Raw genomic sequence first — 19977 nt, 5'->3', positions numbered from 1 at the left:
ATGATTAAAGAATATTCTGCTGACGCAAAATCAGTGGAATTTTCACTTTTAAACTAGTGTTATAATTTCACACTCGTGCTGCCATTACCAAACCCAAAGTCAACAACAGAAACAAGATCTACAACAAGTAGATTATATACAAATGGGACCTGTTACAGTAGTAGCAGTTCAGGGGGCAAAAGAGGGAGGTATGGGCTGCATACTGGGAATAGGGGCAGATGGAGGACAACACTGTTGGTGGGAACGGCCCTAATTCACTGTCACTATTTATGTGCCTTAAATATAACTGTGAAAGATTTGTAATTTCCATTGGTCACAATAAAAATAAAATTAGAAAAACAAACATATCTAGAAAAAAAAACATCTAATACAGTGAAACTAAAACTGGCTCTTTGCTCAGTTAGTGAGCCAATCTGACAGTTGAAGATATATTTACATCAACCAGAATGTAATGACCACTACACGTGTAGGCCAGGGTAGAGTCTGAAATGTGACAAGAGAGGTCTTCTCTCTTCCTCAGAAAATAGAACAAAATTGAGGGTATGGCTTAGTATTGTGATGATGAATAGGGTTTCCTGTACTTGCATGTTTGGTCAAGAAAAACCCTGAGATGAGCTGGAGTGTAGCAAAGCAGTAGGGCATTTGTCTTGCACGTGGTGACCCGGGATGGACCCAGGGTTTGATCCCCAATACCCGACATCCCATATGGTCCCCAGAGTCTGCCAGAAGCGATTTCAGAGTGCAGGTCCAGGAGTAAACTTTAAGCCAGAGCCAGGAGGAACCTCTGACCACAGCTGGGTGTGGCCCCAAAATCTAAAAACCAAAAAACAAACAACAACTTCCCAAAAAAAATCCAAGAATGATCAATCACACAAATGTGTATAGAGGATATGAAATGACTGTGCATTGCTGAGACAGTATATATTCTGTGAAGTTGGGGAGATCATCTCATTTTACATAGGAACTTCAGTTTCTTTAATTTATAGCTCAACCATATTTTTCTTGTCTCCACATAATTAAAATTTTGTCACTTACTACATTGTGCAGACTTAATTGAACAGACTTCTTGTTTTGAAATGTTTAAAGCTTCCTCAGGGCATGAAAAATTTATAGCCAGCTATTGAAGAAATTCGGCAACTGTCTTTCATTGTCTGAAAATGTTTCTTTAGAGAAGTTTGAGTCATCTCAATATTATTGGAATGACTGAACTTTTGAGGATTTCTTTTGATGGGAACTACACTTAATTTATTTATTTTTTTAGATCAAAGTGCTTTAGCATCTTTTGTTTAAAAGCTAAGAGTCCAAATAACCTCATTATTTTCTTTTCAACCTCAAAAATATAATGTGGTAACAGTGTTATTTTTTTAGATGTTTTCATATGGTTATACAGTTTAGAATAAAAATACTATTTTCCTAAGTGGAGAAAATGTATGAGAAGGCAAGAAATATAAAGTATTCCATGAAATATCTCCAGTTAAATCTATTTAAGTGTCCTAGATATTGTAGATTTATTTGCTTTTTTCTAGTTATATTGGTTACTGTTTCATATTCTTGACCTGTGAAAAATAAGATAATATTAGAGATTAACTTAAGATAGTAGCAAGCTGTGTTTAGATCTGAAAATGTTTCTAATTTGACATATTTATTTATTTAAATTTTTTTTACTGGTAACCTTTTAAAAATATTTTATAGAAACCATTGTGATTTACAAAGTTCATCATAGTTGGATTCCAGAAATAGTGTTTCAGGGCCAATCCCACCACCAATGTTGACCTTTTCCATTAATGTCCCCCAAGTGATTGCCGTGTCACTGCCCCTGCTTCCACAGCCTGCCAGCATAACACAAGCCCATTTTAAGTTTTGATTGTTAAAGTTTGGGTTCACGATCTTTTTTGTTTGTTTGTTTTTGGGCCATACCTGTTGACGCTCAGGGGCTACTTCTGGCTATGCGCTCAGAAATCGCTCCTGGCTTGGGGGACCACTTGGGATGCTGAGGGGATCCAATCGTGGTTTGTTCTAGGCTAGTGCTTGCAAGACAGATAGATGCCTTACTTCCAGCGTCAGGGCTCTAGCCTCAGTTCTGTCCTTTCTTAATACAATCAGTGCTCTTGTGACCACTGTCTCCTTTCTTTTCATATTTGTGTTTCTCCTCCACTCAATCTTTTTTGTTTTTTTTTTTTTGGGCCACACCCGATGACGCTCAGGGCTTACTCCTGGCTATGCGCTCAGCAATTGCTCCTTGCTTGGGGGATAGACAGAATCAAGGTCCGTCTTAGGTTAGATACATGCAGCGCAAATGCCCTACCGCTGCACCACTGCTCGGGCTCCATCCTCCCCTCAATTTCTTTCCTTATTCTCACTATACTCTGGGGCCAAGAGTGTTCTAGACAACTCATATTTAAACTACTGCATTTCTTCATGCAGTTATTCTAAATACCACATATAAGTGATATAATTATGTATTTCTTCTTCTCCTGACTTACTTTATTTAACACAATATCTTCCAGTTCCATTTACGTTGCAGCAGATTTCATGGTTGCATTATTCCTTACAGTTATGTGGTATGCCATTGTATATATTTACCACATCTTCATGATCTACTCATCTGTTGACAAAGGAGGATGGCACATCTCAAAAATATTTGTATTTCAGGTGAAAAAGGAACTCTCATGAAATATGAGAAAGGATCTCTCATCTACTTCTTTTTTTTTTTTTTTTTTGGTTTTTGGGCACACCCGGCGGTGCTCAGGGGTTACTCCTGGCTGTCTGCTCAGAAATAGCTCCTGGCAGGCACGGGGGACCATATGGGACACCGGGATTCGAACCAACCACCTTTGGTCCTGGATCGGCTGCTTGCAAGGCAAACGCCGCTGTGCTATCTCTACGGGCCCTCTCATCTACTTCTGATGAAAGTGCTGCCTGGTCCTACTCATATGGAAAACAGTATGGAGGGTTCGCAGTAAACTAAGAATTGCTGTACCAGATGACCCAAAAGTCCTGCTTTTCTAAGTCTAGGACAGAAAACCACTGATCCAAAAGGATGTATGCACACTACTGCTATTCATTGCAACACTCAGTACAGTAGCTAAGAGTTTTGAATCAAACTAGATGTCTGACATATTTAGTTTTATTTAGTACAGTTCATATAAGTTCAAAGCAGGTATAATACTCTCCCCTGGAACTTACCTTGAAGTAACTGGGACAGTTGGAGCTAGGAGCTAAAAGAAGGGTATCTTTATGACTTTGAACATCAAGTTTTTTTTTATGGTTTTGATGGTTGTTGTTGTTGTTCTTCTTCTTCTGGTTTTATTATGGTTTTGATGGTTGTTGTTCTTATTGTGTTGTTGTTGTTCTTCTTCTTTTCCTCTTCCTCTCCACCTTCTTTTCCTCCTCCGCCTCCTCCTCCTCCTCTTACACCCTCTCCTCCTCACTCTTTTCCCTCTCCTCTCCTCCCTCATCTTTCTCCCTCCTCCTCCTCATCTTCCACCTTCTCTTCCTCCTCACTCTTCTCCTCCCTCCATCCTCCCTCTTCTTTTTCCTTCTATCTCCTCTTCCTCCTCCTCTGCCTCTTCTTCCTCCTCCTCCTCTTCCTACCTCCATTCGATAATTTTTTAGATGTATTAGCACAACTAAGTACTGTTGACAGAATAGACAAAAACTAAGCAAGCAGTTGATATGCATCTCTGGGGCTTGGAGACTTAACTACCAAAAAAGTCCTCTAGTCTTCAGGTGGCCTCTGAATCAGGAGATTGCTACTCTTTCCCCTTTTTACGGGGTTGAATTTTTCAAAAGGGGAGTTAACTACTACAACAAAGTATTGTCAAGGAAAAAGAAAACCTACAGATCTTGTTGACAGAGGAATATAGTCTTCAAAACTAATCATTAAGCAGTATTCAAATTTATAAATAAGGAAAACTCAACCCATATTACAGCAAAAGTTTGACAGAAAACAATAATCCATTTAGAGTTGCAACATTTCCCAGTAACTATTCGCTTTGAAGTATTTTTAAGGAGAAATAAGCTGTTTTAAAAACTATTTTATGAGTTTTTAGAAATTGCTATTTTTTCAGTCAGTTTTAAAAAGTGTATTTGTAGTTATAAAATATTTCAATAGCTGAAAAGTGTTGAAAAATATCTTAAAAAGTCTCAAATTGTATATAAGACATGGCCCACAGACTCTAAGTCATCATAACATTGCTTCCAAAAATAAATAAATTATTATTATTATTGTTATCATTGCTATTATTATTGTTGGGGCCACACCCAGCAGTACTCCAAGGTTACTCCTGGCTCTGAATGCAAAAATCACTCCTGGCAGGTTCAGGAAACCATATAGGATGCTGGGGATCAAACCTGGTCTGTCCCAGGTTGACTGCATGCAAGGCAAATGCCCTACCACTCTGGTCCCAAATCAATTATTCATTCATTCATTCATTTATTTATTTATTATTATTAGGTTTGGGTCCATACCCGGTGGCACTCAGGGTTTACTCCTAGATTTTCATGCAGAAATTTCATGCAAACATATGGGATTCTGGGAATCATTTGCTGTGTGCAAGGCAATTGCCCTACCATTGTGCTATCTCTCTAGCCCCTAGGATTAGTTTCTATTTATATAGTTAATTATTTAAAATTAACAAGAAAACACTGATAGACAGTAAAGGATTTTTTTTTCATAAAACAGAACCCAGTACAAGTTATTTAGTTTTGGCACAATCATTAGCATAAATATTTTAGTATTTGAATCTTGTTTTTCTTTAATGGGGAAAAGCCCATAAATAAGTATATTTGAGAAAATATGTTTTCTTGATGACTCCACTATTTTAATTTAGAACACAGTTTTGCTTTCAAAGCAAAGCAAAGAAAATATGAATTATGATAATTAAGTAGCTTCCATGTAATATCTGTTTTAATTTTACCCTACATAGCAGACAATTGCTATTAAAAAGTATTTTATTGGGGGTGGGTAAGAAACAAAAAAAAAAGTACTTTATTATTTAAATTGCAAATATTAATGATTCCAGATACCTGGTTAACTTAAGATTTTCAAAAAAAAAAATCTAAATTTATTTTAAAATAATTTTATAAGAAGAGTCTATCTTCAATAAAATGAAGTTGCCTTGCTTTGCTCCCACATGTTAGATTTGGACCTAGAACTAATAGATAAATGTATTAAAAATAAATTAATGGGAAGAATATTTCTTTAATTTTGTGAAATATACACACCATTAATATTTACATGTCTAATTTCTGCCTGCCTCCCCAGTAATAGAATTTTATTGTGGAGTAGTTAACTGCAGTGCCAATTTTGCTTGGTATATGCTTATTTTAAAAGTAACAAAGCAATTTCTTGTTTGATTTTAATTGGCTAATTAAATTAATAATACTTACCATGCATTATTAATATGTTTTTAATATGTGATACACTGATGAAATAAATTTGCATACTTGATAAGTTGGATAGAACAGCTTTACAAATTATCTTCTACACTATTCTGGATTATAAATTATCTGCTGTCTAGTTAGAATAAGATTTACCTGCTAGGATACAGATGTAATAGGAAAATTTATTTTGGGTACAAGTGTACTGACCCTCTTTGAGACAGACTTTCTGTACAAGTATAGTAGGAGGCAGCTTTATTGTGAAAGAAAAAGTGCACAGTATAGACACAAAAATCCACAAATATTATGAGTTTATGTTAATTTATTTTGGCTGCCCCTAGTGCTGGCTCTATGCTTGGGGGATATGAGGTGCCAGGCCTCCTACATTCAAAACCTGTGATCAGCTCTTTGGGCTCTCTGACCCCTCAGTGAACATTTTTATTTTTTTAATTTTTAAAAATTTGTAATGTTAATGTTTTATTGAAATATTCTATTTTAAAAAGTTCTTCATCACAGGGCTGGTGAACATTTCTTAAAGGAGATTCTTTTTTTTATCTTTAATATGTTTATTTAAACACCTTGATTACAAACATGATTATGGTTGGGTTTCATGTAAAGAACACCCCCCTTTCACCAGTGCAACATTCCCATCACCAATGTCCCAAATCTCCCTTCTCCCCACCCCACCCCCACCTATACTCTAGACAGGCTTTCTACTTCCCTCATTCATTCTCATTGTTAGGATAGTTCTCAATGTTGTTATTTCTCTAACCACACTCATCACTCTTTGTGGTGAGCTTCATGAAGTGAGCTGGAACTTCCAGCCCTTCTCTCTTTGTCTCTGAAAATTATTACAAGAATATCTTTCATTTTTCTTAAAACTCATAGATGAATGAGACCATTTTGCATCTGTCTCCCTCTGACTTATTCCACTCAGCATAATAGATTCCATGTACATCCATGTATGGGAAAATGTCATGACTTTATCTTTTCTGATGGCTGTATAATATTCAGTTGTGTATATGTACCACAGTTTCTTTAGCCATTCATCTGTTGAAAAACTGGAAATTGAGCTCCCATATGATCCAGCTATACCACTCCTAGGGATATATCCTAGGAACACAAAAATACAATACAAAAGTCCCTTCCTTACACCTATATTCATTGCAGTACTATTTACCATAGTCAGACTCTAACGGAGATTTTAACAAAGACCCATGGCACAGAATCATCTAGGAGTGAACTTCAAAAGCCTAACACTGTTTATTAATGTAGTTTATTATTTACCCCATTTTAAGTTCTTTGATATAGTAGAACTAATTCTGCAATGGAATGCAGAATTCTGTACTTGAGCTCATGGGTGTGTTTTGGCAAGTATCTGCCATAGAATCAGGCCAGGCCACTTACTAGGACCATATTCAATTTCAAGAAAACCTCATGATTGTGAAAAAAAAGAAAAGGATTACAATTGTTTTATATATGCCACAGATCCTCTAAATTTTGTCTAAAGGGATTAAGATCAATAAAAACAATTTGTTTTTGTTTTGGGGTCACAATTGGAGATGCTGAGGAATTACTCCTGGTGGACCTCTGGGGACCATATGGGATGCCTGGGATGAACCCATGTATGCAAGAAAATGTCCCTACCCACTGTGCCATCTCTTTGGATTCCTGAAATTTTAGTTTTTTAAATAGATGTCATACTCAACTGTGCTCAAAAAGAGGGTCACTCCAGGTGATTTCCTCCTGGTGGATGTGTGCTTAGGTCTTGTGATACTTAGGTGACTATGAGATTTTGGGGTTCAAATTTAGGGCCTTGTACATGCTACATGTTTGATTTAACACTTGTACTATCTCCACTACCTTAATAAAAATCATATAAGGAGGGCCGGAGCGGTGGCGCAGCAGTAAGGCATTTGCCTTGTATGTGTCTGACCTAGAACAGACTGCATTTCTATCCCCCCAGTGTCCGATATGGTCCCTCATATGTGATTTTTGAGCACATAGCCAGGAGTAACCCGTGAGTGTCACCTGGTGTGGCCCAAAAACAAAAGAAAGAAAAACCAACTAACCAAACAAATGAACAAAAATCTTATAAGGAGAATCTAGTTTGATACTATTAAATTCAGAAGGTAAATTCTATTTTGAAAGTGAATATATGGTGAAGAAATGACATTTAACTTAAAATGCAATTTGTTCACTTCTAGCTATAACTGACTTTTAATTTAATTGCATATACCCCACTGCCTTTCTTCTTTCATAAATACTTAGTAGTAAATAGTATGCTTAGGCCAGGAATGTAGACAGCAACAGAGAAGTTAGTTTGAATGTGTGAGGCCCTGGGTTTGATCCCTGACACTAAAAATATCCAAACCAAACGAAAACGAAACAATCCCAAATGTTCATGATAATCTTTTTATTTCAACACTACCGCATTTTGGGATGTAGTACTTCAGTTATATTAATATGATTCTCATAACTATTGCCACCGAAGATCACCATTTAGCCAAAGGATAAAAAAATGCATCTCTAACCATTTATAGAAATAGAATGCTTCACTATGAATTTGTTGATACTGTTATAATTTGGAAATTGTCAGTTACTTTGTGTTTATAGTTCTCTAAAACCAAGAATTTCCTTGGGGGCATAATTTTATTGCTTTCACATTCCTTCCTGCTCTGTTAAGTCTAATGAGGTTTATCTGTCCTGTAGGTGACCTACAAACGAGATCTGTATGCAGCTGAATCGATTATTAAGGGTAAGTTTGGCCTTGTGACTGTCAGTTCCTGTGTTTCAAAAATGTAAGCCAGTTCACAATTTCTCATGACATTTGAAATCTTAGCAATCTCAGAAGTACAAATGCCCATAGGCCACGGAGTTGTGTTTTGTTTTCTTTTTTTCCTGAAAAATAATTATATTTTATTTTGTATTTCCTGCTTGTGAAACACCCCTTAGTAGGTTTTATGTCACATTTGTTTTAGTTTTTGTAGAGGAAACACTTTATTCATTTGAGAAAATTGTGGACTAGTAAAAACAGTTTTAACAAATCAATAATCATAGTAAATTTTCTTTTTCAGAGGACTGCCTTCATACATTTTACTGTACTTATAAGTACATTAATGATATATTTTCCAGGACAGAATTTTTTTTCCCAACATAGAGAAACTGAGCTATATATTGTATTAATTCCTTTTAGGTTCTGACAAAATACAGTTTCGCCTGTACTTTGATAGTACGCATGTAATACTCCTTTTCTCATTTTTTTTTATCTCTTCTAAGGTCCCAGCTACACAGAAATAGTTTATTAAATCATCAACAAATAGTTAGTCATGTGCTCACCACTGGCTAAGGAATGTATGATGGAGCACAGGTGATCTTGTTTCTGGATCTGTGCAACCTCTGTGACTTAAATCAGTGCTTTTTTGGCATTTTGGTATTTTAGGCTGGGTACAAGTTTGTTAGGGGACTTTTATATACATTGTGAGTAGTTTAGCTACATGTGTGACCTCTGTACAGTAGTTACTAGAAGCACACATCCTTCCATCCCCTCCTCTTTCTCTTGTGTGACATCAAAGATGTCTCCTGGCCTCGCCACATTTTTAAATATGTGGTTTCAACAAGAATCGGAGTACCCATCCTGAAGCCAATGAAATTAGCAATCTCTTAGTAAATTACTTCTTCATAAACAAATTTAGGATTAAACTACATACTCAGCATTTGATTGAGAGGCTAACATCAAAAGGTCAATTGTCCAGTGAGGTTAAAGATAATCCTAACTCTGAGAATTAAGAATACTTAGCTTCCTATTTAAAAATTAAAAATGTATGCTTCTATCATTTTTATTGTGACCAAGAAAATGTATTTTTGTCAAATATTTTACATATCTAGTTTACCTCATGTTTATTATCCTATAAGAATATTAAGTTTCAAATCATAATTGCATTTGTACCTTGCACTTCTGTATATGAAATGGATCATCTTAGCCATAAATTAAAATGTTGACATGTATTTGTACATCAGCTAGCCTGTATAAATATAACTCAAGGAAAACCATGTTATGCTTAGCTACAGTCTCAACACAAAGAAAATAGAGAACTCTGATAATTTTTAAAGTCATATTTTTATTACCTAGTAAAATGCAAATGATTTATTGTGTGAGCAGTTAATAATTGTATGGCTGAAGATACGAGACATTTTAATACTAATGAAATGTGTTTGTATTTCCAGAGTGGGTTTTATATCATATAAGCCATTTACAGTGTATTTCGCATATCATATAGAAGCATAGTCTTAGTTGCAATTGCAGGGCTAATCATTTTTTCAGTTTAAGAAAGAAATGATTTTGCTTAGGTTGACACATTATTCTGTGCTTTTATTTTTAAAGTACCTATATACTCGAGTATAAGCCGAGTTTTTCTGGCACAAAATTTGTGCCGAAAACCTGAACTCAGCTTATACTTGGTTTATACAGGTTATTCAATTCATTGTGTACCCAACATGGTCTGTCCTAGGTTAGCATATGCAAAGCAAATGCTCTATTGCTTGCACCACTGCTCCAACTCCCAGAATTTCAATTTCTAGCTTTTTGAAGAATGTCCATATTGTTTTTCAAGAACACTGGGTCCGTCTGCATTCCGACCAGCAGTGAAAGACAGTCCTTTTATCCCCCCATCCATGCCAGCACTGTTTTTTGTTTGTTTGTTTGTTTGTTTTTTGGTGATGTATGCTAAAGTCTGAGAGCATAGCCAGGAGTAACCCCTGAGAGTCATCCAGTGTAGCTCCCCCAAAAAACAAAGAAATCACTCCTGGCTTTGGAGACCAAATGGGACACATGGGGGATTGAAACTCAGTCTATCCTAGGTTAGCTGTGTGCTAGGCAAGGACCCTACCGCTGCACCATCACTCTGGCCCCAATTATGTTTTATTAAAACAGTACTTTTGTTTATCCTGATGAACATAATCTATTTGAAATTGAACTGTTGACTTCCGGCGTTTTTCTAAGCCAGAATTTATTTTAGCTTTGCAAAGTGATGAAAATATTTGTAATATCAAAAGGGAAGGTTTCTAGATGTATTAAACAAAATAGTAAAAGTTCACATACAAAATTGGAATAATTTTTAAATGATAGTAGGTTGTTGCTTAATTTTTTTAAAAAAAGTTCTGATAGTTGGATGCTCATCATCAGCTCATACATTTTTCTTCTACGATGATAATTCTTTTTTCATTCTGTCATAAGAATACTTAATATTCTATATGCTGCCCACCTGCATCTTCTTTTGTACTTGAATACTAATAATTTCTGGTTAGAAAGTCAATATATAATACAATTATTTCCTGTTAGCTATTTTCAGAGTATAAAATATTTTTTGACAGATATGTTGTCCTGCCAGAGTAGACTTACTAGTTATTTTTAGACATGTATATTTGAGACTATTTTAATTTTACACTCTCCTCCATTTATTTAGTGCTGGAATTTAATGTAAGTAACGCCAGGAAAAACTTTTACTAAAAAATTCTCTAATTGTGGTATATAGCAGTCTCAAAACTGACTTTTAGTTTACGTTGTCAGGTAATTTTAACTTTCAGCTTGATCTATCTTTGTGTCAATATATTGATATAAATTTCCATTTATACTAATTGACTCAATGTTAGGAAATGCATTTATAATGTGATACTCATATTTGTTTTTCACACTATCATTTGCATTGATAAATTTACAGCTAATCACAAACTTCTACTGTTAGAATATTGTCAAACAAAGCTTTCTTTATATTTTATTTTCCCTCAAGTGGAGAGTTGGAGTTTGGCCATTGTTCTTTGATGTTTAACCCTTTGAGGCTTCTAATATGGTGAAACTTAAACTTTTGTATGGCTCTGTGTGATTAATTGGCATGACTAGACACTGGGCTGAGTGATTAGTTTGTAAACAGCCACTTAACAAAGACGCATTTATTGTACTTTTGTCACACAACCTACTTGAGCCCACCCAAGCCTGTTCTGCATGCTCAGACCTACCCAAACTATTAAAGTGGTAACAGATGCCAGCAGTAATATACTTTATCTAGATTTTCGTAAGCCATACAAACAGTCTGAGCACACACTTGATTTAATATGTTGTCCATAGTTTGGCAAAAGGATAATATTCTAAAAATTTCTAAAGTATATTACCCTTGTAATATCTAACTATAATATAAAATTTATTTTCTAGTATCTTACCAATCCTTCCCATTAACTTTTAATTAAAGCACATTTTAAAGAGCATTTTGTTTTTTATGCTATACTTCATTGTTATACAAAATCCTGAGCTTATACTATTAAAAACCATGGTGACTCTTTCCAGATAGGTTTTATATGAAAATATTTTAAATAAAATATTTGAGTTATATATTAAAATTGAAATAACTAAAATAATTTTATGCACATGTAATTCAATTAATATCAATAGATATTAGTAACAAAGTCAATATAAAATCAGTTTTTATTAGTTGTTGCATGTTTTTTTACTTATTTAAGCCTATTATTTTGAAGAAAATATTTTTTTTGAAATACATTTCATATTGGTTCAGAAATGTAGACTTAAGTTAGAAAAAAAATTTTTATGAACAGAGATACAGGTGGATTTTCTTCATTATTATACGTTTCTGAGTAGTCTGATTATACATTCTGATGTGAATACATTTTATGTTTTATATAATTAAAAATTCTACTAGTAGGAAAGCAATTGAATCCTTTTGTGCTTATACATTGAAAGTAACTGAATATACTTTTAAATTGGCACTGAATAAAAGGGATAAAACAAAATCACATGTGAATAAAATTGATTCAGTCTTATTGAGAAATAAGGAGACTTATTGTGTTAGTGCTAGTATGCTTTATGAAGATGAAGAAAATAATGCCTTAATTTCTTAGTGATCTTTCAACATAATTTAAAATCATGACATCTTGAGTGCCAAGTATTTTTGAATATTTTGAATCAATTTGAAAAGATGAGAAATGTTAAATCAGGTTTTCTACATCTGGGACTGGACAGTGTTTTCAAATCTGTGGTATTTCCTCATCAGGTTTTTTTTGTTAAATGTCCAGTGATGGCGCCATTTATGTTATTAACCGTGCTTTTTTGGACAATGTGAAGTGACAGCTAAGATTTGCATAGAAATTGTGATTTTTTTTTATGTGTCTGGCTTTTGACCATGATACTTCAATTTCCAAATTTTCACTTAAAGAGCATAACTCCTTTGTGCATAATATACTTTTTGTTCTTTACTCCTTTGAAATAGTAGTTACTGTATCTTACGCGGATCTGTGAGAACATTTGCGTCAAGCTTTAATTAGTAAGAAAAGGAAGACTGCAATATGCTTTAATGTTTTTGCTTCTTTGGAATTTTATTAAAAAATAAATAGAAAAGTTAAATATTTGGATAAAAATGAGAGAAAGTAGGATTCACTTTCTTGTTTAATTTTGTTATTTTCTTAATCTGTCATTCATAAAATAGTGTAAGAATAGGCAAGGAATTTTCATGTTCATAATTCTAAAGGTTGAGGTAAGATATTAAACAGCCAGCTGGATAAGATGCAATAACAGACAAAAAAAAAACCCCAGTAAATTGTAAGGTATGTAGAAAAAAAATACAACATAAATTCAGGAGATGATGTTTCTATTCAAAGCAATAATACAATACATCGTAATTATCCTGTTGGTTGAGTCAGTACTCTTACAATTTTCACTTCCTTCCAATTAAATTTTTTTTACTAACTCAGAAAAAACACACTTTGAAAGGAAAAAAAGGGGATATTACACCATATACTTGGAAAACATTACTATGCCTACAGGTAAAATCCTGTATAGGAGACATGATGCCACATGTCTGTGACTTGCTTTTGGTTGTAAGGTAGAAAACTTCATCCTGTATTCAATGACTCACTGAAGATATGGTTAAGATCTGATATAAAATGTCTTTTCAAAAAAGCTGCCTATGTATCATACCATTGCCCTCCAGTTGAAACATGTACAGTCAAGTATGGGGTGAGCTTCTCAGAAGACTACTTTGACCTTGTAATATGAATGTCTACACTATTCTTTCAAGTTCCTGTGGGCTGAACTTGCCATCATCTCAGCTATCCTGTAGCTGATGTCTTGGCTGATTTTTCTTTATTTACTTATGTTTACCACTTTGTGGTCTCCAGTTCTACCTTTCTGAGTGTTCATATCTTAGTAATTTTTCTGTAGGTGAGATTGAGAGAGGGACTTCAGGAGCCAAGGATTTGTTTAATATTACTTTAACATTTTCATCTGGATAGACAAAAATCAATGGTAAGATTGAGTTTTTATTTAATGAGCTTCACTACCAAAATAGTCATAGATTTGCCTTCAGATAAATTAGAGCCTGGAATATCTTTTGAAAATTATTGCTTGTGATTTTGATGTTTGTTTTCTTTTTTATTTCCCTAACAATATTGTACATTTGACTCGAGATCAATATAGAGGACAATCTTGTTAGAAAAATCTCTGTGGTGTTGGATATCTCTAAGAAGACACACTTGTTTTTTTATTTTTATTTTTAATGTTCTTTAAATTTATATAATGGTTTTTGTCTCAAGGAGAAGAAAATACTGAAACAGTTTCTTGCCATAGTAAACTTGACATCTGTATTTTTTGATCACTTGATTTTGAAGCTAAACTAATTTTTTGCTTTGTCCTTCTTCTCTTGTAACTGAAAATTTATTGTAAAAGTCTAGTACCACAGGAGCACTCATGAATTCCTAGTAATGATTAGTAGAGGCATAATTTTATATATTTTCATATTTCGTTGAGTTTTAGTGGATAGATCATATGGGGAAGATGAAACTGTGCATATTAAAGAGTCATTTATTACTGTTTTATGAATTAAAATGAAAGGTCTGAAATTCCATCTATTTTCTTTTTTTGGGGTCTTTTTTGTTTGTTTTTGTTTTATTGGGTTACACCTAATGGTGTTCAGATCTTACTCCTAGCAATATATATGGAGTGCTTCAAATAGAATCTAGTTTGTCTATGTGCTTGGCAAGTGACTTACCAACTATAATATCTTTTCAGCTCATATTTTTACTTTTTAAATAAATAACTTTATTTTATGCATTTGCAGAAATCCAACATTCAAGGGGAATTAAGGAATTTTTGGGAACAGGGGCAAAGGGAGGACAGCACTGGAGGTGGGAATGCCCCTCGTTCATTGTCACTATGTACCATAAATGATGCAGTGAAAGATTTGTAATGCGCTTTGGTCACAATATAAATTAATTAAAAAAAAATTAGAATTTTTGGGGGGCCGGCGTGATGGCGCTAGAGTTAAGGTGTCTGCCTTGCCAGCGCTAGCCTAGGACGGACCGCGGTTCGATCCCCCAGCGTTCCACATGGTCCCCCAAGTCAAGAGCGACTTCTGAGTGCATAGCCAGGAGTAACCCCTGAGAGTTATCGGGTGTGGCCCAAAAACCAAAAAAAAAAAAAAAAAAAAAAAAAAAAAAAGAATTTTTTGAAAGATGAGTTTTGTGGCGATTGGAAAGATAGAATAGAAATAGGGCCCTTGCCTGTGTCCGCTGATCCTGGTTCTATTACCAGACTTGATCTCTTGAATCTTCCATGAGGGAGCCTTGAGTGCGAGCCGATTGTAAACCCTGAGCACAGCCAGGTATGGTTAAAACAACAAATATAGACTAAAATAAAGATGAATGAGAATATAAACTTATTTTGATCATATCTGGCAGTGTTTAGGGGTTTCTCTTGACTCTGCATTCAGGAGTAACTCTTGAAGGGATTGGGATAATATGAGTTTCTGAGGATCAAATTTGGGTCTGTCACGTACAAGGAAAGCAACCTAACCTCTGTTTTATCTCTCTACCTACATATAAACAAAATTCAATTTTTGATACAAACCTTTATGTTTATACATTACACCACACACCACATAGTACCTACCTATGAAGGACTTTAGTAGAATCAGATTACTATTAAACAGTAAAATAGTTACTTGATATATTTATTTAAACCATGTATCCTAAACAAAGTTTTCTAAGTATTAGATATGAAGAAACTTTAAATCAAGAGATAGAGAACCCCGAAGAGTGTATAACACTCAAAGGAGTGTGACAAATAAAACTCACTCAGTTTCAAACTTGGATATCAAGAACATCATGATAGACCTTTAGAAAACTAGTTGGAATTTTGATAATGTTCTCCTTCCTTCTACTCTCAATCCTCGAGCCAGGAGATATGCAGTAACATGGTCTCCTTGGCTATACCTCCATCTTTTCTCTAATTTGCTCCACTCAAAGCTCAGTATATGTAGACTTACCATTGAATAATCTCACACCAAAAACATCTGAGATGTTCACTCTATTTAGGTTGTTATGGGCTTCCATGAGTGCTTCTTTGGCTTGGCATTTGAAAAAAACTTTAGAAAAATCTTTTTTCCCCTTTTTTTTAAATTTAAACAACTTTGTTACATACATGATTTTGTTTGGGTTTCAGTCATATAAAGAACACCACCCATCACCAGTGCAACGTTCCCATCACCAATGTCCCAAATCTCCCTCCTCTCCACCCAACCCTCGCCTGTACTCTAGACAGGTTTTCCATTTCCCTCGTACATTCGCTTTATTAGGATAGTTCAAAACGTAGTTATTTCTCTAACTAAACTCATCCCCGTTTGTGGTGAGCTTCATGAGGTGAGCTGTAACTTCCAGCTCTTTTCTCTTTTGTGTCTGAAAGTTATGATTGCAAGAATGTCTTTCATATTAGAAAAATCTTATTTTTTTCCTACATTGACAGCCATTGAATTAGGTAAAACTTTACTGTTAAATTCAGAATCTCCAAGTCTCTGATTTAGGGTTCTGTGCAGAGTAGAACGTATCAGTATGCAAATGAGAGACAGTATAACTTTAAACCTGATGAATATGTTTGCAAATTACAGATAATGTGACTCGTTGTGAAATTAAGTTATTTACATGTTTCCCACTACTTTGATACATGATGAATAAGTTTGTGTTAGATAAGTATTATGTCAACCTCAGTGTGATCTTAGAATGTGGTTAAGGAGCTATGTACAGATCTTTCATTTCTATGATATTTCATTGAATGTTAAGGTAACTAAAGATAAGCAGTGGTTTTTTATACAACCAAAAAGAAAGATTAAAAGTCAGTTAACTACAGGGGCCAGCGAGGTGGCGCTAGAGGTAAGGAGTCTGCCTTGCAAGCGCTAGCCAAGGATCAGAACCGTGGTTCGATCCCCTGGTGTCCCATATGGTCCCCCCCCAAGCCAGGGGCGATTTCTGAGCGCTTAGCCAGGAGTAACCCCTGAGCATCGAATGGGTGTGGCCCGAGGGAAAAAAAAGTCAGTTAACTACAATGTGATATTTTATTTTCATTTAGCTTTAAAATAAAAATCAATTAGCTTTTAAAATGTTTATTAAGTAAACTACAAAATTTATGCATATTTTATTACACATATTTTTTACATAAAAGTCATATGTAGGATTCTCTTTCTGGATAAGGCAAGAAATGTATGAAATTAGAGAACATTCTATTATATTTCTACCACCAAGTGAACCTATAAAACAACAGAATATATTGACTAGATTATGTGAGAATTTGAAGCAAGCATGATAGTAGGTCAGTCAATAACACATGTTCTGTGTTGTCATATCTGGCAGTGCTCAGGGGCTACTCTTGGCCCTATGCTCAGAAATCGCCCCCGACAGGCTTGGGGGACCATATGGGATGCTGTGATTTGAACCACTGACCTTCTGCATGCAAGGCAAACGCCTTAACCTCCATGCTATTTCTCTGGCCCCTTTTGATAGCTTTCTGTCTTACTGTAGTTGGTCTTGGGTTTACAATGGCGCCAAATCTGTAAGTACAGTCAATTTAGAAAAGTAGACGAGGAATTTTCAATCATCTTTTTTTAAAAACAAAACAAAACCTTTTCCTCTAATGCTTCTATTCCTGAGCAATTATGTATCCACAGTTAGACTGAAAGTTACAGAATCAAGACACATGCAACCTAATTTTTTTAAATTTAATTTCTTGATTGATTGTTTTTTGGGTCACACCCAGCAGCGATTAGGGATTACTCCTGGCTTTGCACTCAGAAATTGCCCCTAGCAGGCTGAGGACCATAGGGGATGCTGGGAAATGAACAGGGTCCTTCCCAGGTCAGGTGCATGCAAGGCAAATGCACTACCAGTGTGCTCTCTCTCTGGCCCCCACAACCTAAAAATTTGAAAGAAGTTAACATTCTTTTCTTGGAGTTACTGTGGTATTTAAGAGAAATCATCTTAAATTTTGGTATTTTAATTTAATTTAATTTAAGAGCAATCGTCTTAAATTTTTGGTATTTAAAGTTGGGTATTTAAGAGACTGGGTGAAGGAACACTATTGCTGTTAATATTTTTTGTTGTTTAATTTTGGATATAGATATAATCATTAAAAATGTAGGGAAAAGTGTGGTGGCTAAGTCTCCAACTTTCCTGAAGGAGTACTTACAGGGGTATACATCTGTAGCAACATAGAAGAGAGCTTGTGATAATGATTTTGCCCAAATATTCAAGGTATACTGAACATGACTTTGCATAAAGGAAAATAAGAAAAAATCTAAATTCACATAAGAGAAAAGACAGCCCAATAATATCATGCTGATTGACCAATATATATGGGAATTATTTAAAAATTACTTTAAAAATATCATAATACTTCGATTGTAAATGTTTGATTACAAAAGTGCATCCAAAAGTATAGGATCATTATGCTTGAAATGAAAAAAATTCCCATCAAAGATATAAAGAGACAAATGGAAATTTTCTAACAGAAAATTGGAGTAATTCCCCAATAATACCTACAACTTAATGAATGGACATAATAACAAAATAGAGATGGCAAAGAAAATCAATGTATTTATCAGTCATTGGAAAATAATTACTTTTAATAGTAGAGTGAAAGGATATTTTCGGAAAAATGAATATGGTCAGCATTCTTAGGAAAGTTAGGGGTTAAGTGAATCACAAAAGATGAATAGAAAATATAGGATTAAAAATAGTTTGATAAATTATGGACAGAAATTTTCCAAATTTGGTGAAAGACAGGAACTTGTAGCTAGGTAGCTGAAGTACTGCAAGTTAATCCCAAATAAAATAATTCTTAGATATATATAATAATTCTTTATAATCATACTGTTGAAATTGAAGACAAAATAAACATGAAAAATAGCCATGGAGGGCTAGAGTGATAGCACAGTGGTAGGGCATTTGCCTTGTAGTGGCTAATCCAGGACAGACCTTGGTTTGATTTCCAGCATCCCATATAGTCCCTCGAGCCAGGAGCCATTTCTGAGCTCATAGCCAGGAGTAACCCCTGAGCATCACAGGGTGTGGCCTAAAAACAAAACAAAACAAACATGGCAAAATAATTAATACATTGCTTATTGAACAGTGATACTTCCATGCCATTTCTTTGCAAAAACTACAAAGACTAGAAAAAGTAAAATTTTATTTTTAATGTGCTAAAAAAGAGCTATTATTATATGGTCAGAAAGAAACTTCCTTTCTTTACTTATGAAGGTAAAATAAAGATAATCTTGGACCAAGGAAAACAAAAGATAACTTGTCTTCAGCAGATGTACTCTTTAGTACTATTTTAAGAAAAATTTTAAGACAGAAATCTTGCAATATCAGGTGTTAGGTAAAAACCACACAATCATCAAGTGCACTCAAATTATTCTTATAAAACTATAGCTTGAGAGCAGAGATATCATTTCTGATGAGATTTGTATGGCAGCTGCACTATTGTCGAAAATTTAAATATAAAGTTAGTACTATAAATGAACCATTATCACGATTATATTTAAATTAAACTCTCTTTAGTAAAACATTTCATTCTATGTAGAGTTCAAAACATTAAATATGTATATTGAGTTGCCTCAAGGAACCATTTAAATACACAAACCTATATAAAGAGATGCAATCAGGTTTGAGTTGATTAAACTAAGTATTAAGAATGTTAAGTCAAAGAAGGCAATTTGTCTGAAACAGGCACTTAAACCAGGAGAGAACACATTTAAAAAATGAGCTAAATATAACATATCAATTATGTTGAATGCAAATAGCTTCAGTACCGCAGTTGTACGAATTTTCAGGATGGAAAATAAAACATGGTCTAATTTGGGGCTAAAGTGGTGGCGCAAGTGGTAGGGCATTTGCCTTGAACCAGGGGTCTTCAAACTATGGCCCGCGGGCCACATATTGTATTTATTCCCATTTTGTTTCTTCACTTCTAAATAAGATATATGCAGTGTGCATAGAAATTTGTTCATAATTTTTTTTACTATAATCTGGCCCTCCAACAGTCTGAAGGACAGTGAACTGGCCCCCTGTTTAAAAAGTTTGAGGACCCCTGCACGGACTAACCTAGGGCAGACCGTGGTTCAATCCCCTGTGGTCCGATATGGTCCCCCAAGCCAGGAGCCATTTCTGAGCATATAGCCAGGAGTAACCCCTGAGCATCACTGGTGTGGCCCCCCAAAAAACAAAAACAAACTAAAAAGGCTTACTTTATACTTTATTTAACAT

The 19977-nt window shown here is 34.7% G+C and overlaps 1 protein-coding gene across 1 annotated transcript in view; it reads left to right on the top strand.

Annotated features, from left to right (window-relative positions):
• The window catches only part of CRPPA (CDP-L-ribitol pyrophosphorylase A), a 295374-nt gene that overhangs the window by 84948 nt on the left and 190449 nt on the right, over positions 1–19977 (top strand). Inside the window, exon 5 of the mRNA XM_049785700.1 lies at positions 8095–8140. Coding sequence (XP_049641657.1) covers positions 8095–8140 — 46 coding nt within the window. The remainder of the gene's footprint in view (positions 1–8094; positions 8141–19977) is intronic.

This window comes from Suncus etruscus, chromosome 13, assembly GCF_024139225.1.
Source record: "Suncus etruscus isolate mSunEtr1 chromosome 13, mSunEtr1.pri.cur, whole genome shotgun sequence".
NCBI lineage: Eukaryota > Metazoa > Chordata > Mammalia > Eulipotyphla > Soricidae > Suncus > Suncus etruscus.
The sequence above is the reverse complement of the archived record's forward strand: the minus strand, read 5'-3'. Positions and strand labels throughout refer to the sequence as shown.